The 24,424-nt window shown below is 37.4% G+C and overlaps 1 protein-coding gene across 6 annotated transcripts in view; it reads right to left on the bottom strand.

The window, feature by feature from the left end:
- Positions 1 to 24,424, bottom strand: part of CPED1 (cadherin like and PC-esterase domain containing 1) — a 146,610-nt gene that overhangs the window by 71,841 nt on the left and 50,345 nt on the right. For 5 of the 6 annotated variants that reach the window (XM_068669582.1, XM_068669581.1, XM_068669583.1 and 2 more), the window contains 9 exons: positions 24,144 to 24,312; positions 11,682 to 11,824; positions 10,438 to 10,510; positions 7,900 to 8,067; positions 6,786 to 6,890; positions 5,319 to 5,488; positions 3,281 to 3,340; positions 938 to 1,005; positions 556 to 600 (listed from right to left, as the gene is read on the bottom strand). In XM_068669582.1, the coding sequence (XP_068525683.1) occupies positions 556 to 600; positions 938 to 1,005; positions 3,281 to 3,340; positions 5,319 to 5,488; positions 6,786 to 6,890; positions 7,900 to 8,067; positions 10,438 to 10,510; positions 11,682 to 11,824; positions 24,144 to 24,312 (1,001 nt within the window). The remainder of the gene's footprint in view (positions 1 to 555; positions 601 to 937; positions 1,006 to 3,280; positions 3,341 to 5,318; positions 5,489 to 6,785; positions 6,891 to 7,899; positions 8,068 to 10,437; positions 10,511 to 11,681; positions 11,825 to 24,143; positions 24,313 to 24,424) is intronic. The other variant, XM_068669585.1, reaches the window with a different exon arrangement.

Here is a 24,424-nt window from a genome sequence, read left to right as displayed (position 1 = left end):
TCGGGTAGAAAAGCCTTTCCTCTGCAGAGCAATTTCATATTTATAAAATGACAACATGTCAATGAGGACGGCAGCAGAAAGCACTGCTCCCACTAAAGACAGCAGCACTACAAACATGTACCTTGGAAAATTCTTCTTCTCTTAGGCAGGTCTTTAAAATCTCTGGACTGAAGAGTGGCCTGATATAAGGTTGATTCAATTTCATGCCAGTTTAAAGGCTATTTCACAAAAACAGATGTATGCTAAAGTTCTTGGAAATAAGGGGCAAAAGCCTACTGAAGCACATCAAAGAATCAATGAGTGCTGGAATATGCACATTAATAAGCATGTACAGAAATGCTAACTTTGTGCTTGAGGCTTATTGCTTATTTAACATTACAGCCTAATCATTGAGTGATTATAAACACTATTTTAAAATGTTCCTTTATTATGTAACAGCCCACAGATACTCCATTCACCTAAAGGTTATAGAGAAAAAAAAAAAAAAAAGGCAATAAATGTAATCAAGTAATCTCTCTTTTTCCTTCCTAGTGGTCTAGAAAGCCCTTGACTTACCATAACTGCATTGTCTTTCTTTATTCTTACTGGAATAAAACAATGCTGAAAGATAAACAGAAACAATTAACAATTTTATGCTCTAAAATTATGCCTGGATCACAATTCTATAGGAAAAGGAGCTCTTATTTTGTTAATTATAGAAAATACAGGATACTTTTATTCGTTTCAGTGTCAGATTTTGCTTTAGGCTCATGAACATTGTTTATCATCTCAGCAGAACACTTAAGAACATAAGGAAGAAATTGCTCTTTTGTGTGTAGTAAGCCAAGATCTCCCAGCTTGAATGCAAACTAATGTAATCTAAATTATATATATAGTCAGAAGTGGCACAAATAGGAAAGGCATGCAGTATATAAAAGATCTTACTCTGATTCCTTACCTTCATGATTCTTCCTCAGGTTAAAAGGAACATTTTGCTTAGGTCTTGCATTTTCTTGAGAAGAATTCCTGTCAATTCAATAGCAGACATATTTCTACATGAATGGAAGGAAGAAAATCCATGGAAAAATTTTCAGAAATTTCTATATAACAACCCATGGCACATGGCATTTTAATATTCTCTATGGAAAGATTTATTTTCTGGATTCCTGTTCCCAGCATTAGCAATATTACCTGAATGAATGTGATAGGAAACATACATTCTACAATAAATTATAGTATATAACATGAAAAAAAATAAAAACAGAAATAAAATTAAAAAAAAAAAAAAGTTGAATTGCTGGGAAAAGGAAAAGTGGATATCGCCAAGAATAAAATAACCCGTGCCATCTTTCTTGACTGTTTTATGCAGCTTCTTGTATATTGTTGAGGTTAAAGTTAGACTTTGTTCAAAAATAATTAAATAAGAATGAAGGCTTGTGTCATGGTGAATATCTGTATTGAGGTTAGCATGACTTTATATATAAAGAATATCTATGTGTTTTGCTTTGTTTTCTTATTCAACCAAACACATGACCAACATCCAGATTATATATATAATCCATACTGCAAAAAAAAGCAAACAAACACAAGCCATTTGCAACTATTCATTAGCATGTTAGTGGCTCCTAGTTTTCTAACTCTGCATTTATTTTCCCTTTCATATAAAATTTTGGGAGCATAGAACAAGAAAGGCAGCAGGCCTTTCTTGAGTCCATATACTGGACTCTGGCTGATAAGGTCTTTACAGAGATCCAGTATCATTTCTTAAAGGTTTCAGATGCTTTCCTTCCAGTGTTTCCTGTAAAAGTACTCGTAAAGCAGTTTCTTCCCAGATACTGTCCATTCAGTTTTAATTTTGAAGGACGTGAGGTCACTGTCTGTGACAGGCAAGGGAGGTGGTGAGGTTCTATGCAAGCAGACATTGATGTTTCAGTAAGAGCTGCTGAAAGCAATAGTAAAATCCATCATGGTAAAAGGTAAACTGTCAAATGCTAAAACAGAGGTTTCTGCATTACCACACTGAGATAAGGGAAAAAAAAAAATGTCTCCTGGCAGATGTTTGTGTCTGTATGTGCATGAACACGTAGTTTTGACATCTTGCACTGTCTAGACACCACCCTTTTTCATGCGCATTCATGACCTTCTTCAAAGGAAGCACTTAACAAACTATTAGAGGGTTTGTTTTCTGAGTTATAAGTCATTTATATACCTCTTTTTGTTTGCCAAGGAGTTAATGGCTAACACCTCTCAAATAAGATTTTTTTTCCTTTCCACTGTTACTTTGTGTATTATATTTTTTTCCAAGTCTTGTTGTAAAGTGAAAACAAGATGTCTTAACTCTAGGAAAACACTAGGCTTTGGTTTAGCCAGAGCACACCAAAGCAGCATGACAACCATTACTGCTGCAAGGCCCCAGCTCCTAAAGGAACTGTGTGACCTCTATGTGTCAATTCTGTAAAAAGATTGTGATTATCATCAGGCAATACTAAGAGACATATAATAATTCTACAGAATTACAGCAAGAGATCAAAATGTAATATTTAGAAACAGTATTACAGAAAGATACTCAGATTACTGTATTTTCTGCTGAAGACTTAGCTTTTTAATTGTTTTCCATTCTCCAAGCTTCGCCCAGTCAGCAGGACTGAGGAACAGTGCAGTTATGAAGATCTTCCTCAGACAGAAAGTCCTGCACTCTGCAGAATCCTTTCCTCCACAACCCAAGAAAGGACCTTCATCTGCATAAACTGCCCCTTTTTATTTTTTTCTCACTCTCTTTTATGACCTATTATCTTGTATCAAGCACAGATGAGTGCATTGTCTCTGCACTTTGCAATTAGATCTAATGAAACTAATGACTGTACATTAGGTAACCAGCGCGGGGGGGAGGAATATGCTTGTGTACCTCACAAACTACTAACAATAAACCTGAGAGTCCTTTAGGACTTTCTGGTTCAACAATTGAGATAGCTAAAGGACAGACAGCAATAACAGTAATTAAGCTAGGATGGTCTGATCAATCAGACATAAGCCATAAAGGATGTGTAGAGATAATATCTTCCATATGATTAAAACTGAAAAGGTGAAACAAACAAACAAACATAGAACTGGGCACTTTGGGGGCCTCTGATAGATGCGTTAATTGTGGGTGGTACGATTTTTAATGGGTCACAAAATCAGTATTCTGAACATAGTAGGAAATTGGTTTCAATGTACATAACATATTAGGTGGTACCCCTTCATCACTTTCAAGAAACTTTGTCATATGTTATAACAATACATATGTGACTGTAATTCTCACCTAAGCTGTAACCAGTTCATAATAATTATAGATGAGTTTCTAGAACTCTTCTTGCTTCTCCTGTGGGAGGAATTCAGAGAGTTCACTAATGTCACTGAAGGTTTCAATACTATCAGCATAGATGAAATGGGTTAAGAAAGGCAGAAAGAAAGAAAGGAATAAAGAAATCTGTTTAAATCCTGTCTCTATTCTACAGATTCATGATCAGTGAATTGCTTAACTGTACAAGATCTAAGTCAAAAGCCATTATTTTTCCCATAATTGTCCATGCTGTCTGTTTGGACAGTCAGCTGTGCTAATCATTGGCTTTTGTAAATGGAAATACTAATTTTGCATAGTCAGAGAAACAAGAACAGTTAAATACACCAATCAAACAAACTGCCGTTAAGTGAAGAAAATCAAAAAATTGTTCTGATATACAAACTCATCGAAGATGGGAATCTCAAGGATTAATCAAAACTCAAAAAGAATGCATACCTGAGTAATTTGGGGAGTAAGCTTTACTCACATCTTTCTTCCTTGCAATTATGTATAATTACATGCATATCTGACACATGCATCACCATCACATGTGTGTAGCTATAGGAGTGGGAGATTATGATTAGCAATCACGTATTTTTTATACAGTGAATTAGCAGAACAGTATTATTAGCTTAGCCATTGCAGAACAGTGCAAAGAAGCAGATTGGCCTATGCCCTGGAGAAAGGTCATGCTACTTCTATATATTTATATACATACAGTAAGGTTTAGCTTCAAGGAAAAAGAGGCCAAAGGGCTTGCTCAAAGTGAATGAGTGGCACAGCTTAGATTAGAACAGAAAGCTGCTAAAGGTTGGTATGCTTTGATATGCAAACCTAAATATTTTGGCAAAAGGGCAAGGGCTTATACATGAATGCAAGCAGCTGCATCTTTGGGTTACTTTTCATGGAGTGGCCAGCAGTAACAATAATGTTTAGCACATTCATGGAACTGTGTATTTTCAAAACACTAATAAACAGTTAACTAGCACAGTGGTAAAGTGTAATCTTCACTTTACATCTAAGCAAGGATACAGATGACTATTGGCATCCTGAAAGCCACACCCATTTCATTGAGAAACAAAATTAAAATTTAAAAAGTCTTACAGATGCCTTATATAGTGACTACAGCATTCTCCAAGCAAAATGCACACAGTAATGTCAGTTGCCCATTTAACTTGGAAAGCAGTGGAATGGAGCACAGACATTTTTTAACATATCTGTTTGCCTAAACAATATAATATATGCCTCTATTCAGTAAAGAACTATGGCATACTCATCTACAAAATGTGAAATGTCATTAGTCAGGAAATAATAAGCACAGAGAACACTTTTTTCCCCCCATATTTTATATTAAATACATTGTATACCACAACTTTTCATTTTTCCTTCCTTTCATCCTTCTTAAAGTTACAATCTCTTGCCAGAAGCTCAATAGATCTGGTCTTGTCAATACAGTATTTTTCAAGCTTTTCACATAGAGTTAAAATGAGGTTCTCAGAGTATACAACTCTTGACCTGTCATCTTGTTGGACACAGAAAATTTAGAGCCACTGAAAATCATTGAACCCTTCTGGAAAATCCACCTGAAGTTCTGTCTTTTCTTTACAATTTTGTTTCTAATTAGTGAATAAATTAAATGAGAGTAGTAAACTCTATTAATTTTGACTCTGATTTTTTTCAGGAACAGCCTACCTAAGTCACCTCACATTTCTAAATAAAATAAAATAAAATAAAATAAAAATTACTCTAGCTCCAATTACTTTTTTTAACACGGGGACCTCTGTATTAGAAAGAGAAGCAAAAGGGAAAAAAATCTGTGCTATGTCGACACCTAGCTGCAACACTAATGGCAGAATGGCTGACAGTGCTCTATGGTGGGATGATAGATATTCCTCTCAAATGCTGTAAATCCACCTACAGCTGCTGAAGGATTATGTTTCATGGTACTCACTGGAGCTACTCCAGTTTATATCAGTTGAGAAACTACCTTCAACATATCGTATAATAGCTATCTTACCATTCTGAAAGATTTGTATGTGCCTCTTTAGTCATGAACTGGAATTTTTCAAGTAAACTGGAAAGCAACCAATGTACAGTCAGGACTGAACCAAGCCGTCTCATTGGGTCTACCATGTGATACAGGTCACGCAGTAAAGTTTGAATCTTGGGTGCAGCAGAAGGGAAAAGCTGAGAAGAGAGATACTGATTAGGGACTACATGTTACATTTTTAAATTGCACAGAAGTGAGAAAAGATTAGAAGACAGTGTATATTATAGCATACAGATATATTAATATAAATGCTCTTTCACACAAATGTAAAAAATGACAGTCTTGCCCATCCCTGCAAATCAGACTTGCTAGTACTGACATGGAAGTCTACCTCCCTAGCCTCTCAAGGTCTCTGGTTTGACTTCCAGATTAACTCTGACTTCCAGATCTGACTTCCAGATCTATACAACTAATTCCCTTTTCAAAAAGCCCCATCAATTTTTAGCCTTGAAACCCTTTCAGAGGTCTGGAAAAAAAAAATCTGAAGTCTTTCAGAAGACTTTCTGAACAATGGATCTAGTTGCTGATCTTCCACTTCCCCAGTCTTCCTCCTCAATTCAAGACTCCTTGTCATGCCTATTCATGGGCACTGTCTGTTGTTCCTCCATCTCTATTCTTCTCCAAAAAATGAACTCACTACTTCAAGTACTCACCCCCCAAGAGGGGACCTACAGGGAAGCTGGGGAGGGACTCTGTCTGCAAGTGTAGTGGTAGGACAAGAGGAAATGGTTTTAAACTTAAAAATTAGACGTTTAGATTAGACTTCAGGAATAAATTCTTTTCTCTGAAGCACTGGCAGAAGTTGCCCAGAGAAGTTGTGGATGTCCCTTCTCTGGAAGTGTTCGAGACCACGTTAGATTGGGCTTTGAGCAACCTGATCTAGCGGGAAGTGTCCATGCCCATGGCAGGGGGGTTGGAACTAGATGATCTTTAAGGTCTCTCCCAACCCTAACTGTTCTATGATTCTATGATTCCATGATTGACTCGATGACATATGAAGAAGGCATATAACATATTCCGTCTGCTTTTTTGACACTTTTTAATCTCTACCTTTTCTTTGGTCATGATATTAATGTTGAGCAGTCTCCAGTTCTTCCATTGGCAACTGCTTTGCTTCACTGTCATTCTGTTTTTTTAACAGCTCATAAGTGATTTACATATTTTTTCTCCTTTTCCTTTCTTCTATTTTCAGTTTTATTTTTCTGATTTAGCTGTCCTTTTCAATTAATCCTTAACTCAAATTCTGATTTATTTCTTTATCTCTTTTATTTTAAAATCCAAAAATCCCAAATAAAATAAGTATACCTCCACCCCCCAGCTTCCCTTTCCATACAGTCTGATGCATGCGCCTGAGACAGCAGAGAATGGTAATCACGGAGAAATATTAGCAGATTTACATAAAATATGAATCCAGTATAACAAAACTGATTTTACCAGCTCAAACTGTCCAATATTCTTCAGCTCTCTTATGAAAGTAATTATGGAATTTATCTCTTCTAAAGACAAACATTGCTCATCTTCTTTGTGGTAGATTCCATCCTGCAGAGGAAAGGACAGCACACACTGTTGAAATCACATGGAAAGCAATATGTTTTCATCAGACCCCAATCCCTTTGGTGATCAAAAGGACAAGTTACAACAGCTCTCAATTTACCCAAACCTCATCTGAAGTCACTTAAAAACAGCTCCTTTATAACTCTTCCCATTTATCAGTCTATGATAAAGTCAACTGTGCATCATTTATTTTATAGAATAGAACTCATATAAATTACCATGGGAAAAAAATGTGTAGACATACAACAAAGTGGACTGAAATGTGGTTTGGTCTCCTATAGAAAACAGAGTTAGGTGATCATATCATATGTTATCACTTATGTTTGTGACTACCTAATTTATCCTAACATAAATTTAGAACAGATGACCCTGTTTTAATCATATCTGACTGAGAGGTAGAAGTCTCATGGATGACTTAATCTCTGTAAATTTTGAAAGAGGCTCTTCAGAATGTCCCCTTACAACTGCAAAAATCGAGAGAAATACTTCTAAAGATGTTCCCAGCTTGTAATAAACAGCTTTCAGAAGTGATGCAGACTTTACACAGACCCTAAAAATGCAAAAAATTACAGTTGGATCTTGTATTCAAAATGAGGCACAAGGTAGTAGGAAACCAAATTTAATTCCAATGCTCATTAATCTACTTGTCTGAATTAATTAAATGTAGGTTTATGTAAACTCACAAAACTGTATATTAAAAGACCATTTTAAAAATTTTAATAGGGGAATTATTTTGTTAAAGTTTTAAATATATTTTAAAGACCTGTACTTTTGGAAATGAAATAATTTGAGAGTGGAAATTTTTACTAAATTCCCTTTTCAATATAAATGCAGTTTTTCTCATGACTCTCCTGAAATTCAGCAACAGACAGACAGTTTTGATTGAATAAATCCTTCTTGCAAAATGTTGGCACCAACAATTTCATAAAGGCATACAATTTAGAAGGAATTATTTTCAAATAATTATTATTAAGAAAAAGGTGGAATGAACTACCTTGCTCACAGTTAATCCATACACATTTTCTAAAGTTTCTTTGAAACTGGAAGTTGGCGATTTATTAGATAAGAGAAATTTAAAAGTATCTTCAAAAATAACTTCTTTGAAGGTTTGGTCCTGAATATTTGACTCCTCCTCATCTTGAAAGTCAAAGTTCTCATGCACCTGTTAGAGAACAATGTAAGAATTTACATTTTGTAAATCAAGTCCTGTCTTCTCAAAACCATACACTGTCAAACTGGAACTGTTTATACAATAAAGTCGTGATAAGTCTAGTAAAACAGGATTTTAATATAGAAAATGCAGTACCACATTTTCTGTGAGAACTACACGCCACGATATTTGCTGACCTCTAGCGGATAGAGTACAACATTGCATCCTCATGCGAGACTTTTTTCCATTTTGAAATTTGATTTTTTAAAATGTCAGCTTATAAATTAGCACGATTCTTGCAGAAGTCTGGTACTTAAGAGATGCTACTGATAAAGATATATTTTTACTGTACATAAACGCAATGAATAAGCTCATAAAATATACAAATAAATTATTATTTTATTCTAAATACAAATATAACCTAACTGCATGAGGCTTATGCATACTTCATACCTTCATTTCTAGGAGATATAATCTAAAATAAAATCTTAATTGATACTAAAAAATTATAATTTTTTAAAAATAATATTTTCATAGGAAACTATTCAACGGTACAGGCTTACTGTACACACATGGATTATGACCAATGGCCGAGACTGCTATACAAGCAGGAAATCATTATATTTTATGTTTATAATTTTTAGCAAGTCTTGGTAGAATTTATATGCAGCCTGGTGTCCAGTCTTAAAATTGTTATGACATGTCACATTTCCTCTACTAGTTAAAGATGTCTTGTTAGACTAATTAAAGATTTTGTCTTCAGGTTTTTGTCGCTTTTAATTGTGACAACTGTCATAGAATCGCATAATCATTTAGGTTGGAAAAGACCTCCAAGATCATCAGATCATCTGGTCCAACCTAACACTGACAAATCCACCATTAAACCATGTCATTAAGCTCTATATCTACATGTTTTTCAAATACCTCCATGGACAGGGACTCAGCTACTTCCCTGGGCAGCCTGCTCCAATACTTCATAATCCTTTCAGTGGAGAAATTTTCCTAATATCCAACCTAAACCTCTCCTGGTGCATCTTGGGGCCATTTATTTCCTCTTGCCTTATCATGTGGTGCTTGGGAGGGAAGACAAAAGCCCACCTTGCTGTAGCCTCCTTTAAGGTAAATGTAGAGCATGATAAGGTCTCCCTTGAGCTTCTTTTTCTCCTGGCTAAACAACCCCAGCTCCCTCAGCTGTTCCTTGTAAGACTTGTTCTCTAGACCCTACACCAGCTTTGTTGCACTTCTTTTTGGACATGCTCCAGCACCTTGATGTCCTTATTGTAGTGAGGGGCCCAACACAGTACTCGAGGTGCAGCATCACCAGATCTGAGTACAGGGGGACGACCACTGCCCTAGTCTTGCTGGCCATGCTATTTCTGATACAAGCCGGGATGCTTTGTTTCATATGTCCATTTTTCCTTTGTGTTTAAAAGGTCTTGGCTTTGTGAAGGATGGAGACATTAACTGCATTGCTGTTACTAGAAACTTGAACACAACTTAACTGAGGATGACTTTTAAAAAATGTCTCCTGTAATTTCCCAGGATATATTTACTACTATCTTTTTTCCCTTTTGTACATTGTGTATAGAGACAGATTTTACATGCCCAGATATATGCATGTATGTACAAGGGTAATGAAAAGCTGCTGGAAATAAATACAGTTTTTGTTTCTGTCTGGGCTGTTCTGAGACAGGAACGGTACAAAACTGGCATGGTGAGTTTATGCTAATGGTCACCTTTCTCACGTTTTGAGGGCTTTGAGGACTGTCTTGGAAGAAGGCAACACAGGAGGAGAAGGCAGCATAGTGGAAGTCAAGGCAGGACATGAACTGAAGAAATACACTACAGTTTATAGAATCATTGAATATTCCAGGTTGAAAGGGACCCACGAGGGTCACTGAGTCTGACTCCCAGCTCCCCACAGAACTTTAATTTGTATTAAAAGCCATTTGTGGTATTTTAACTTCCTCTCTTCATGTTTTTTCTAGCACAGTTAATACCTAACTCTAATTGCATGCAACACTTCCTATGTATTCTATTTAGATGATATTCACTTGGGTAATAGTGCAGTAAAGCTAAAACTGAAAGGTTTGCGTGATTATATGATGTGGTGAACTTCAGCACAGGAACTCTGTCCCTTCCCAACTGATTTCTCCCACAGCTACTTGCCACTTTTAGGCAAAATTAATATTAATGCATTTGTCCATTTCTCAGAGGTTTGAGGGCAACTATCATAGAGATTGCCTTGCTTTGTTCTGTTTGGTGTAATTTTTGGGGGGTGGAGCAATACCCTTCTTCTTGTGTTCAGTAAGCTTGCAACCTTCAGGGCATTCTTGGAGACAAAAACACTCAAAAAGAAACATTTCGGTGTCATTTACTCACCTCAAGAACTACTGGGTGTAAGGAGGTGCTGAACCCAATGTCAAAGGTTAGCATTTGAAAACACTGGCTGCATCTGAAATACAATATAACAGGGAACAGATTCAACAAAGTTAGATACTGTTGTGAAATATATGCTACAATGACAGAACGCACACACCTTTGTCCAGAGAAAGCACACAACATAGACTAAACATTTCTAAGAGTCAGCAGCCTTAGCCATTGATGAGTCACATTTTGAGCTGATGAAAGCAGTGATATATTCAAGAGTACCTGTACAGCTCACTTTTAAACCAGTGAGGGAAGTGAACTGGACCAGAGGAGGAAATGCTTTTTGATGAGAATGAAGTCCCACAAAAGCTTTGGAGACATTCTGAGGACAATAGATGTCCATCAGGTGAAACTTACTGGGCTTACTGAACCCAGATGCACCAGGGGGGGATGTTTGAAGAGATGGGCCAGGAACCTTAAGCAAATCTTGTGCTATATACATAAGGGATACCTATCCTATTGGTAAACAAATGTTAAAGAGTTTAGACCACTTCAAAAACAGTTCTATCCCTGTTATATTCCTCACCTCCTTTCAACTGTCTTCATTCAGAATGTAAACTTTATTCCTGACAAATAATGTATATTATTACTACTAAAACACCCATGTTCTCAAATATATTTATAAAACATACAAGCATTATAAATAGTAACTTACTTAGTATTTATCATTAAATAATGTTGATTTATGTGTAAGAACTGTAAGACTCTAATAGAAGTGATTACAGTGATGCAATATTCACATAAAAATGTGGCTGCCTGAGTACACTTCATAATGTACATTTCATAAAGTATTTGCAGTGTTGTTTGTATTCCCTGCCCCAGCCAGTTCAGAACAGTCTGGGTTACTCTAACTTTAAATATTTGACACAAGACAGAGTGCTCACTAACGGGAAATACAGCTTTATGATAACTGGCCCAATTTTGAGTGATTTCTGTTCATTTGTGCTGCCTGAAACACTTCATGAGGACACAGTATCAGGTCCTCGGTATTTATCACAACCTCTTCACAAACTAGAAACCCTGTAGATATTGAAGAGTTTTACTCCCTAGATACAGTATGTCCATGCTTCATTCTATTAGGATTAATGAAATAGAGGGGATTTTGTTATTTTAGGAGTCATGCATCTTCTACAGTTTTTACTATTTAAGGAGTTATCTTAATAATAGAATAGCAATGAATTCTGCAAGTTACTTACTGATTGAAAGAGCTTGGTCCTGAGGCAGATAATTCACTGAAGACCTCAGTTACAAGTAGAAGTTTGCTTATAGCTTCTTTCATGTTGTTAAAGGCTTGCTGGGGAGAACTGCTTTTGAAGAACATCTCAAAAAACTTTTGCAGCTGTGAAAAAGATTACATATATTTTGTGAACATTTACCTAATGAACATTAACTAAACCAGTGCTTAAGATCATAAATTAAAAGGCTGGTAGAAATCAAAATTGCTTTAGAATGTCAATTTCAGTTGTTATTAATTAGCACAGTAAAAAAAAAAATAATAAGGGCATAATAAAAATCATAAAAAATAATAATAAAAAAAAATAATAAGGGCATAATAAAAGGGCATAAAAAATAATAAGGGAAGGGGGAGGGCATGAGAAACACCAGAAAGCACACTGGCAGAGAATGTGTTTTTGTTTACAAGTAAGTATATCAGAAACTGACTCTGTAGCTATGGTTTAAAAAAATATTGCTCACAGTCTAAGCTTTCTTTGATAAAACCTTTTACTATCAACTGGTTTGGGGCAACAGAAATCATAACACTGCTTCAGCAGTAGGTCACAGTAAAAACCTTTTATCTTGTAAATGTACCAAGGGCTACCACACCTGACCTTCACTTTGAATCCTTACCCCAGGTTAACAAGTTCTAAACACAATAAAGAATAAAGGTATTGGGAAACAAACAAACAAACAAACAAACAAATCAGTCACCACAGCCTATGTTTTGACTGAACTTTTACATATGCAGATACACAAATGGTTTTTGCCATGAATCCTCCTAGAGACATATACAACACAACAATGTGAGCCTGCACAACAATGTGCTCTCAGCTGGTTTCATCACTCAAGCAAATTCACCCTCCTCAACATTGCAGGCAGAGATTTAGGGAAAGAGAACTGGAGCAACACGGAGCACCAGGCAGGTTTTGTTGCATCAAACTGTGCCAGTGCTCAGTCACCTGCAGTGCTTCCTGATGTTCAGAAGACAGAACCTCTAGTGTTTGTTTGTGCCCATAGCCTCTTGTCCTGGCACTGGGCACCACTGAGAAGAGCCTGGCTCTGTCTTCTTTGTACCTTCCCTTCAGATATTGATGTGTGAAGGTATCCCTTCACACATTGATGAGATCCCCCCAAGCCTCCTGTTCTTCAGGCTGAACAGTCCCAGCTCTCTCAGCCTATCCTCATATGAGAGATGCTCCAGCCCCTTCATTAAATTTGTGGCCCTTCATTTGTGGCCCTGATCCCACTCTTTCCAGTAAGTTCATGTCTCTCTTGTACTGGGGAGCCCTGAACTGGACACAGTGCTTCAGATGTGGCCTCACAAGTGCTGGGTAGAGGGGAAGGATCACCTCCCTCAACTTGCTGGCAACATTCCTACTAATATAGCCCAGGATAGCACCAGCCTTTTTATGGCAAGTGCACATGCTGGTTCATGATCACCTTGGTGTGCACCAGTATTGCCAGGTCCTTTTCTACCAACCTAATTTCCATCTGGGTGGCCCCCAGCATGTACTGGTGCCGGGGGTTGTTTGTCCCCAGGTGCAGGACTTTGCACTTCTCCTTGTTGAACTGCATGAGGTTACTGCTAGCCCATTTCCCCAGCAAGTGGAGAACCCTCTGGAAGGCAGCTCGACCCCCTGGTGGATCAGCCACTCTTCTCACTTTTCTGTCACCTGCAAACACGTTGAGGATGCACTCTGCCCCATTAACAAAGATGTTGAACAGACTGGACCTAGCAAGGTCCCCTGTTGTACACCACTAGTTATTGGTGACGCATTATGATGAATTCACTGTGCTGGCACCACCTCTCCTTTCAACAGACTTCTATGCACTTTAGTCCATGGAATTTTCTAGACAGCATTGGAGTCTGCCTTGTGAGCATGAATACTGTCAAGCATGTTGGTCTGTGTTGGCATGAATGATTGCCTTTTCATTTTTTTCAGGCAGCATAGCACAGTTAAATGTAAAAAGTGCTTCCCACTTTCCTTTTCAAAAACAAATACACAAACAAACAAAAAAAACACTGTATCATTGCCTACAGCCAGCCATGGCAAATAAGTAGGCAGCTTACTCTGATCCTCCTTTGCTTTGCTGTCTTCAGTGCCATTAACTTGATCCTAACAAGTAGTGCCCTTCCCAGGCTTTACTGACTACAACAAATTTGTCCCATGCACAAATCTGGGTGGAAGGTCTGCAATGCCTGGAACTCTATTCTGTTTTTGATAAAGCTGAGTGAAATGCCAGTAGGAAATAAATAAATAAATAAATAAATAAATAAACAGAATGACTTATATTACAAAATTAAACTCCTGACTGCCAGGAAATTACAAAGTAAAGGTTGCACATATAACATCAGCTCTGCCGTTTGGATATTTGCATCATGCTGCAATCTTGAATAACATCACACTGTATTTTTATACTGTAGAAAGTTATCCATGTGTATTGCAATTCAATAAACCCTTAGGGCAAAAGAGCCTGGAACTGCAATGTAGAAAGAGATTATGGAAAAAAATCTTCAGACCACACTACACTTCATTGCTAGCTTCCCAAAGTCTAAGATCACCCAAGCTTTGTTTCTCCCACAGAATGGTACAAAGATTAAGAATACAGAACTGCACATTTTTCATATCAATTCTGATTTAGAATCATCTCTGAAATAAATTGTTTTGTCTCAGCTCTAGTTCAAGCCAACAGCAGTTTATTAATCAGTTCACGTGAAATAAAAAATAAAAATAAAAAAGAAGGCTAATCTCCCCAGAATGAGACTACAAGGTGGTTCTTCAGCTGACTTTGACAACTACCTCCATCATCTCTGACAGATCCTGTACATAATTCACATTCCTGCTACAACAGTTTTCACCTTTTCTCTAATTTCCTATATCTGCAGTGGGTGTTGAGGAGCTAAGTGAGAAGCTGTGTTGCTTTGCTGCACATAAGGAGTTGAAGAACTTTACAGGGAGGGATGGAGTTTATTGGAAGGAAGGGCAAAAGGGACAGAAGAAGCCCCACTAGCTCATTTCCTCCTCTCCATAAATCAGTTCCTAAGTACCTCAACAGCAGGGATACACGATGCATGTATTTCTAGTCAGAATTGCTGAAAGACAGACTGATTTGCCCTCGCAGCATGCTGTTGGCTAAAATAGCAAACCAATTCCAACACAACAGGCATTGAAATAAAACTGACTTCTCCAAGGAACTGCATTTTAGTTACAGCCCTCCTTAGGCAGATTATAAAAAAAACAACAGTGCTCTACAGGTCCTCGATGGGGGGTATCAGGTTTTAGGACAATGTTTATTCTAAAACAATGACTAAAAATAAATATTTAGTCAGCTTGGTTCAGGACCGACAAAGACAACAGAAAAATATTCCTGATTCTATTCCAATTCATTAAAAAATCCTATTCAAACCAGTTCAGGTTAGGTTTGACTCTGTCAGATTGCACAGGATTCTCAGCACCCAACAGGGAAAATGCAGAGTATGTGGACTGGGGATGATAGGGATGATAAAGTAGGAATACCTGCAGCAACCTCACGTTCCTCTAAGTGTGCCAAACAAAATCTATAAATATCCATGTTCAGCTGCAATGTGTTAAAGCCACTGAGATGAAGGTTACTTCAGAAGATCACTACAGATGATGCATGTTCTCCCACCTTCAGAGCAAACACTTCCTGCCCAGCAAGGTTCAATCTCGTTATTAACTGAGGCTGATTAAAAGCAGCACTGAATAGCAAAAGGAGGACAGAATGGAAAAATCTGGTGGCAATCACAGGAATTTAGTCTGGGAGAAAACCGACCTCTGGCTGGCAAATTTCTGAGCAGAGGTATAGGGATTAAATTTTAGTAGGCTGTAAAACTTAATGCATACATGGACATATATATTGTACAACAACACCATTGTATACAGAATTGCAAGACTTCTCAGGAGCTTGAAAATGTTCGTCCACACGCTGGATGCACACAGTCAGGGATGTGTTCCACACATTTATGTAATGCCTTTCAGAAAATGTAAATGCAGTCAGATTACATAAATCAACTGCACATTTTCTTTAAAGGTAGAATGATCTAGAAACATAAATATTCTTAAGATTGACTTTAACTCATTGACCTTTAGCTCATTGATAACCACTCTTCCTTTAGGATAAGTCACTGGGGAAAAAATAAATAAATAAATAAATAAATAAATGTCTAGGATATTATTTTTAAAATAGTTTTTCTCTACCCACTTTGAATTCCTTTTTTTTTTTTTCCTAAATCTGCAGTCATTAAAATAAACCTTATGATCTCAGTGACGTGGGTTCTTTTGAATCCTCAGAAATACACTGTACCGTCAGAAAAAGGCCTGACAGACTGAAAAAAAATACAATTTAATTGACAAGCTTCATGGACACTAAAGGAGAGTGGAAGAACGTGCCATTCACGGGCCTGCATGCTATGGTGACTGTAGTAATTCCTTTGAGAGGATTTTCCTCTGGCATTTTTTCCACAAATTAATTTCTTAGGAGAGGTTCTGGGGCAGCCTGGGGCAGCTAGCTGGATGGTTAGCTGAGGATTTGCTTGAGAAAGGGTAGAAATTGATTCAGACAGCCGTGTCTTCTACCTCCATCCCTTGTTTTTAGAAGGCCTGTTCAAAGTATGCTGAGGAGCAGACACAGCACACTCACTGCATGCACTGGGTGTCAGACTCCAACACTCCACAGAAGCCATAAATGAATTTTACTGTAGTGAAAACAAACTGTAGTGATCCTTCTGGGATTGCCTTCTAGCTCAGTCCTAGCGCAGTCTTGCCACATGACAAGATAAACAAGAAAGATTTTCCTTACCTAACTTAAAACACCTACCTTCGCTGACTGCATTGATTAGCTTTCTGTTAATTGCAATAGGAATTCAGAGGCACAACTCACATGCAGACAATTCACTTAGGTATCAAAATCTATTGAGGAATGCCACCCTACAAAATTATGTGGCTTGGGTCTATGTACAAGGTAAATGTCTCGGTTCCTTTCACACATCATTGCACAAGACAGACACTTCAAAAGCGTGATTTATGCCATCCTAAGGTAGACATCTCGAAATGGTGACATTAATTACAATCTGAAACTGCTCTGTTCCTCTAGTGAGTGTACAGGGAATCTAAATGAGACACTGAAGATGGGCAGGAGATATAACCCGGGAGAGCTCACACAGCCCACCCTTGACAAAATCTTCTGGATAAAAATATCTGTGTGACTTGAATATACAAAGCTGTCTGGGAGGGTGTTTGCCCTAAATTGATGATGTTAAAGGCAACCATCAGCAAGATTAAACAGCAACCAGGAAATTACAAAGTGACTTTTGATAGAAGGAAGGAGTCAGCTTGAAAAATAACATTAAAGAAGCATGAAAATTTGCAGCAGGGGCTGGAAGAAGCTTTAGAGCAAAGACGGCAGCAGGCAAAACCTGGTCAGGCACTACCAGAGGTCAGCCCACCAGCACCACAGCTTCTGCCTGGGCTGTAGGATTTTACTGGGTTGTCAGTATTGGCATGGCTCCTGCATGGGCACACAGGGAGGGGGTACATGCAGCGCTGGAGCTCCCACTTGTCCAATCAAAGGTGCATAAAAGTAGAGAACCCACATCCCAGGAGAATGGGGCCGTCTTTGTAATCCATGCTGCTTGCGAGATGGGGAGAGCATAAGAGAGGGTGAATGGGTGGGTGTGATTAGAACTTTGGGGAAGGGGGTGGGTAGGAGGATGTTTAGAGATATGCAGTACTTATTACCATTATTGAAGTATCTGGTGTAATGGTTTCTCTGTTCTGGTATTGATAATGATTTTGCGTGTGTTACTAATAGTGGCTGCAATTTAACTACATATCACCAGTTAACCACTTCTATCCTGAATTTTTTAAAACAATGTGAACTTGTCAGCTTTTTCCCGCAACAGCATCACATTTGGGGAGCTGTAGCTGATCTTTGAACCTACACAAGAGGTGAGGAGCTAGAAGAGGCCATTGAAGCTACTGAGTAATTCAGTGCAATTTTGAGGTTTATACTTTGGGATTTGATGTATCAACCTCTACAGAATTTGTATGAATACATTTTGAAACAATCGTATTGGCCCCTAGTTGTAGCCTTAAAAACTAGAGCACAGATAAAGCTGTTAAGTATAATATTCGAGAGCAATGTTTACTGCTGCTGATATAAAATGTGACCTTTGGTTTAAACACAAAACAAAATAAAATAAAGTAAAAACAAATAAAAGGCACTTTTTAAAATAATGAAGCTTATCCTCTCCAGACTGTTTTGCTATGCATCAGAGCTTTTGCAGTCTTTCTGATCAATTGGATCTGCAGGGTCTCAAAAGAATGTAATCACCTCTCTTTGAAAATAGCCAAGAATGTATTCACTTGAATAAACTCAATCACTCTTCTAACTTTTTCAGTGTAAGCTGTGTACTTTCAGTACAGTTTTGTATATTCATTCTTCTTACTGAATCTATATTTGGTGATATTTCTTCACCAAGTCCAAATACTTTTGCATGTAAATAGTCATTCATAGATACAGAAATACTCTTACACACAAAGAAGAATCTCTTTGACTGTATCAATGGATGTATCTAGGTATCTAAAGTGTCTACAAAAATATAGACTGATTCCACATCCAAGGCCTGAAAAAAAACAGATTTTGAAATTAAACTATTTCCTGTATTGTCTGCTAGCACAGACAAACCTCTTCACAGATCACAGTATATAGAAAATATATATATATATATATTTAATAGGAGAAAAACTACTCCTAATCAAAAACAATGGCTCTAGAATACATCTCAACCGTGCAGTAATTTATCATAAGCTGATAGTGTTAGCTTTAGGTAGGTCTGTTTAGTCCACCTGTGGTTTATTCTTATATATCTTATCATTATGAAGGGGAAAGCCAAGATGTTATTCAGCTGTTTTATACAGTAAATTTCAAATTAATGTATATATATATATATATTTTCTTTGCATAAGATATAATAAAGAAATAGTATCTAAAAGGTGTGGAAAACAACAACAATAAATCCTCTTGTCCCTCAGCACTGTTTAAGCGTACTTACTCAGAAGATATTCTTTATTTATCAAGTTCAGTGGACACTGTCCACCTATTTCAGTGTTTGCTCCTGGATGTCTTATTTTAAATCTTTGCTGGTGAATAAAGGAGAAAAGACCCTCTGAAAAAACTTTTCTCTAAAGATCCTTGCTGTTAACACTAAGTCCAAAGCTTATTGATGTCACTGATTATTGATGTTCACTAGCTTCAGCAACCACTAAATTGGGTCCTTTGAATGGGTCCAAACTAATGATTGATTCCCAATGCAACATCAACTTCTTAGTAGAAAAGTAAACGTGATTTACTAACAACATTGCCCAGCTTGCTGTGAGAAACAAATGTGAATCAGCTTGATTAAGGGAAGATGGAAGGCAGAAAGGGAATCAGGGTAACAGGAGATAGGGCAGGGAAAGTTGGGAACCACGTGGAGACATGTTTACAAAGCTGCTTGGATTGAAGAGCCAGTGCGAGAAGATCTATGAACCAGAAGAAAAACAGAGAGCTAAGGGCCTAGATTAGTGTGTTGATTTATTTATGACATACCTACTTGTTATAAAGAATAATCAGTCTAGAGCTGTTACCAAAGAAACTCGGATATTCTTGTTGAGAAGAGCAGAAAAGAGCTCTAGGTAGAATTTTAACTCTATTTGTACACTACCTGACAAATTGGCACAGACGTGGAGAGGGTAAAGAAGGAAGGATTAAAGGATTACTCATTCTTTCTCTAAAGACAAGAATCAGGGACATGAAATTAATAATCAGGTTAAAGTTTCAAAGAAAAAAAAAAAGAAATCTACATAATTAATCTCTAGAGACTCATTGCTGCAGGTTGTTGGGAAGACCAAAAGCACAAACGGATTCAAAAATCCATTAGAGAGCTCCATAGCATTGAAGTCCACTGGAGTTTATTATATAAAGATATACATGTATATTCCATTTCAGTGTGTCTTACCTTGCAGGTTACCAGAAGCAGGTACAGTCTGCCTAAGTATTAATGAGTACCTTTCTATAACAGATACAGTATGTCAGATAAGCATAGCTTTGATATTCCTCAGTCCAAACAGACTTTTGTAATATTAGTAAAAAGAGAAATTATAGGGTTCTAGATGTTATGAGGACAGAAAACAGAGGCAGCACTTATGTTATGCTCAATCTCCCAGGAGCGGAACCATTAGCGAATTTGATTCTCTGCGCAGGCTATTTGTAAGAATAGTGAAATGCACATGCTAAGTTCTTACAGCACCTAATGCACACATTTAATTTTTCTTTCCAAATAACCTTGCAATCTTTTTAAGAGTTGATGGTAATTTTCTTTTGCATTTGCTCTTGCTAGGTGTCAGGGCAGCAACTGGTAACCCAAAAAGAAAACAAAGCAAAAAAATCCTGAGTCTTTCTACTGTTTTTAAGCATTTTGCTCTTTATCTGCATGAATGTTTGCATTCTGTTTCATATTCATCTTCGAATTTTACTTGAAGTAGTATCAAAATTGGCCACTTGAGGGCAATACTGCAATCTAATTTTCAACATTCTGCTCTAAACCAGACCTCCATGTCATATTAAAAGACGTATTTCCTGGATAGTTGAGGGTCCAGTTTTATTTGCATATAGATTAAGTATGAAAAATATTTGTCTTTACTCAATTTTTCAAATGCTAATACATTAGAAAGAGAATTTCAGTGAAAGTTATAGTGACTTATACCACAGAAAGCTTAAGCAACAGCAAACAGCTTTAATGTATTACATTTTCTTCACTGCAAAACTTGAAAATCACTTAAAATCATAGTTTCAACTAAGGGTATCTGGGTCTATGCACATACACCAGTCAATGAATTCAAATCCAGGAGGCACCTGACGTATTTCAGTTGAGCAAATGGACAGTGAGCCAGAGAGGGGGCAGTTCAAAGCAGCCCACAACACATTCACAGGTGACACAGGATGAGGCACCTCTAGAGTCTACAAAAATGCATCCATAGTTATGAACTGGGACTGAGCTGGGAAAGGCTAGTGGCTGAGCAAAGGAGATAATTTATAGTGTGATAAACCTGGAGATAAGTAACCATATAAGAGTGTCTTACACACCAGCTTCTATAAAACCAAAGTTTATTCATAGGTCACCTTTTTGCACAATACACAAGCATAGGCCAATAATATGAAGGCGATTATTGTACACGTTGACAATGACCCCTCCTTTAATTGGTACCATATGCAAAATTAAAATCTTCTATTTTATTAATAATTTTTCAAAGCACAGATGGTCTAAATAAAGGGTTTCCAATTTTCCTCAAGGAAATAAAGCTATTATGCAAGCTTCGTAGCAAAACTTTAATGTGGCAGAAAGCCATTCCCTGCTTCTTTCCAACCAGGGCCCAAATCTAGAGTTGCACTTTTGTCACTCCTTAATGACACACAAAATCCTAACGCCAATTAAATATTTAGCTTCTTTTGCTTTCTGAACCAAGTTACTAAAATCTGCATAATCTCTTTCCTCCCCCTCCCCACAAAAAAAAAAAAAAAGAAAAAAAAAAAAAAAGGCAGCTGGTGTGAACAATGCACTTAAGCTCCTCCTGAACTGTCATTTGACTAATGCTTATTCAAGAATTCATTGTTAAGTCTTGTCACTCCAATTGGGATAAGCAAATTTGAACAGTAAGAGTCACTTACAATAGTTTTCTAACAAAGAAGCAGTGGAGAATGTATTATTTAACTCATTAAATTTATTATTTTCTTTACACGGTTTCTCTAAATCATTTGGTATCATTTGGTATCCAGTCTTGAAAAATGCCTTCTTCACATTTACATACCACATTCTGGTTACTTCCAGCAAAGGTAAAGGGTTATTGTGCATAGGAGATCAAATATCCTGAATTTGCATTAATAAAGTTGTAACTAAGTCAACCACAGTTGTGGATCTATTTCTTACTCATAATGGTTTAATTACACCGGTAAAAGAATATTTGCTGACAGATATCCAGATCAGATCTCCAAATTATTGTGCAACATTACCAAAGGCAGCACATCTATGATGGAAATACAGAAAATTAAAACTCATTTAAAATTAAAAGATTAATTTAGTCCACCATTCTTGGGGAAAAAAATAAAAAATTATACACTAGGAAATTTTTCTAGACAATAGTCTCTTCCACAGGCATGATCAGGTCCCAGTGACACAAGTGGGTATTCTGTCAATCACTGGAAGAACAGATCTTAGACACATTTTCTGTCTTTACTAAATATTGACAGGCTGGAGCTTCACAATGTAACAATTTCCCTTCCTACACACTAGAGCTGGCAGAAAACGAAGTCATTCATATGCATTCTCATATGCATTCAGGACCACATTCCCCAGCTGGAATGAATATGCGTAGCTCCACTGGATAGTTCGGAGAGGAGATCACTGTGCTAGCATTGTCCATCGCACTGGCATCAAGTGATGGCTCCATAAAGTTTACTAGAAACTTGATACAACCTCATCTCGCAGGATATCCATAACTGAATTCAAACCTTCTCCCAGATATTCTTTCCTGACCACTGTCCTCTTTTCTGATGACTACTGTCTGACGCCTCTGCACCAAGCACAGAAGACTTTTTATGATTTTCCCAGTAGTGTTGTCTGACCATTAAGTAAATTCTCAGTGTTTCACTTCTCGTGGAGACTTCCTGACTCCTTCCAGGCTCGTTATAGGGCACACTGCTTAAGCTGAGAGACAGTCTTATACACCCTGTTTTCCATCATTCTGTTGATTTGCATTTAAATTTCTTCATCATTACAAATGTGCTTTGTGTGATGCCTACTTTTTGTGTATTTCTTGCCATTTTGACAACTCTGCCTAAAGCTGTGGATGATGTAACACTACAGCAGCAGTTACCAGATTGGAACTACTGCTGACATGCTGTTGCTTCTATCTATCATTTTTATTGTTTCTTCAGCTGCCAAAGTGCTCTGTAAATGATGGCTAGCACCCCTTTCAGCAGACTTCCCTCAGCTGGAGCCATTTTACAGAGCCTTATCACAATCACTAATGAGTATTAGCCTTTAAAGTACTGCCTACTTCAGATATGATAGTGATGCTGCATTTTAATACAGAAAATTATATTGAATTCCAGGGTTTGAAAGTGGGTGACCTTTGGTAGTCTTCCTAAACCCACACAGACAAATTGCAAAATAATTTATCTCCATGTGCTTCCACAACTTCTGAAGAGTGAAGGTAAGTAGGTTTATTTCACCTAATTTTGGCCATCTAGAATTTGGCATGTTCCTTAAGGCAGTCACAGCAGAACAGGAAGGAAGCAGACAGTTCTAGCAGGAAAAAAAAAAAAATAATAATAAAATAAAATAAATCCAAAAATAGTGTCTAAATTGAGTGGGATGTTTTATACTTTAGAGATACTGTTTCTCCAATAGCTAGAATTAGATAATGAGCTTAAACTAGGCATTTAACTTTCAGAGAACTAAAACTGTAAAACAAACCAAATGGTAAGCATCATCAAGAGTCCTGGCAGTGATACCATAACATTCACACTGATTCAAATATGAGACTTGCTCCTACCCCAAGAGAGTTACATGGTCAAAGTGCACCCATCCTCTGATGGCTGCTGCAGGAGTTAAGCTATGTCACTTCACAAAATCACTGCTACTTTGAGACGTTGATCCTTGAAAAAGAAAAGAGTAGCCATAGAACTGCAGTTCCTTCACAAAGTGCTGCCATGTTGCAAGGACAGTTCTTTGCTGAAAGAACAAAGGAATGGAAAGATACCTTTTTGAAATCCATAGGACTGCTAAGCAAACTAGACCTGGAGACCTGGAGTCTCCAGGCACTTGGACATGTCCAGAGTTAATCAAAGCAAGGCATGTGTGAAACATCCTTCTTCATAAAACCTAGAGACCATGGGGAGATACCCTCTGCACACTATTCTTCCTTCCACTTATTTGGACGTGCCCTGCCCCTCATCCATTCTGTTTTACTGCACCTAAAACAAGAAATCTAAACAAACCATTTTAAATATTTACTTTCCTATTTTTACAGTGCTGTCAATATACAGGCATAAGATGTTACTGAATCAGAGCACCCCTGCAGCTGTGTTTTAGAGAAAATTCCAAGCTTGCAACTGCTGTCCAATGCCACCAATAAAAATCGGCTTTGAAGCAAGCAAACCCCAGGTGCCTTCACAATTCCACTGCACAGGCCAGCTCTCCCCTTTGTCATGAACCAAACCCCACTTTTTCTGAGAAATGAAAGCTGTACCTGAGGAGAACATTCACCATCAGCTCAGGACTGCAAATAAAGAAAGGGGGAAAGAGAATACGCATATTACCTGTTTTTCTGTCTACTTTTCCTAAAAGTGTGCAAAGACTCAGAAATAAAACATTTTACCTTTACAGAAAAGTGCTTCTTCTTGGGTGGATGCCAGACTGTGGCAGCTGAATGAATGAATGCCCGCAAAGGTGTTAAGGATGTGACTAGCACATATGCTTTTATGATGACAGAAATGTCTTGAGCTTTAAAGATGTCCTTGTGGTCTGGTGAGGCTGAGACCTGATTCCTGGGAAGTAATAACAACACGGAGAATTAATGAAGAGCTTCTGCATCTCTTTTAGAAGTAATTACTTTTAGAAGTAATTAAAGAAATCCAAGCAGCTTAAATAACAGAAGTG

This window comes from Anas acuta, chromosome 1 (genome assembly GCF_963932015.1).
Source record: "Anas acuta chromosome 1, bAnaAcu1.1, whole genome shotgun sequence".
NCBI lineage: Eukaryota > Metazoa > Chordata > Aves > Anseriformes > Anatidae > Anas > Anas acuta.
Note: the sequence above shows the minus strand (reverse complement) of the source record. Positions and strands in the feature narration are given on the sequence as shown.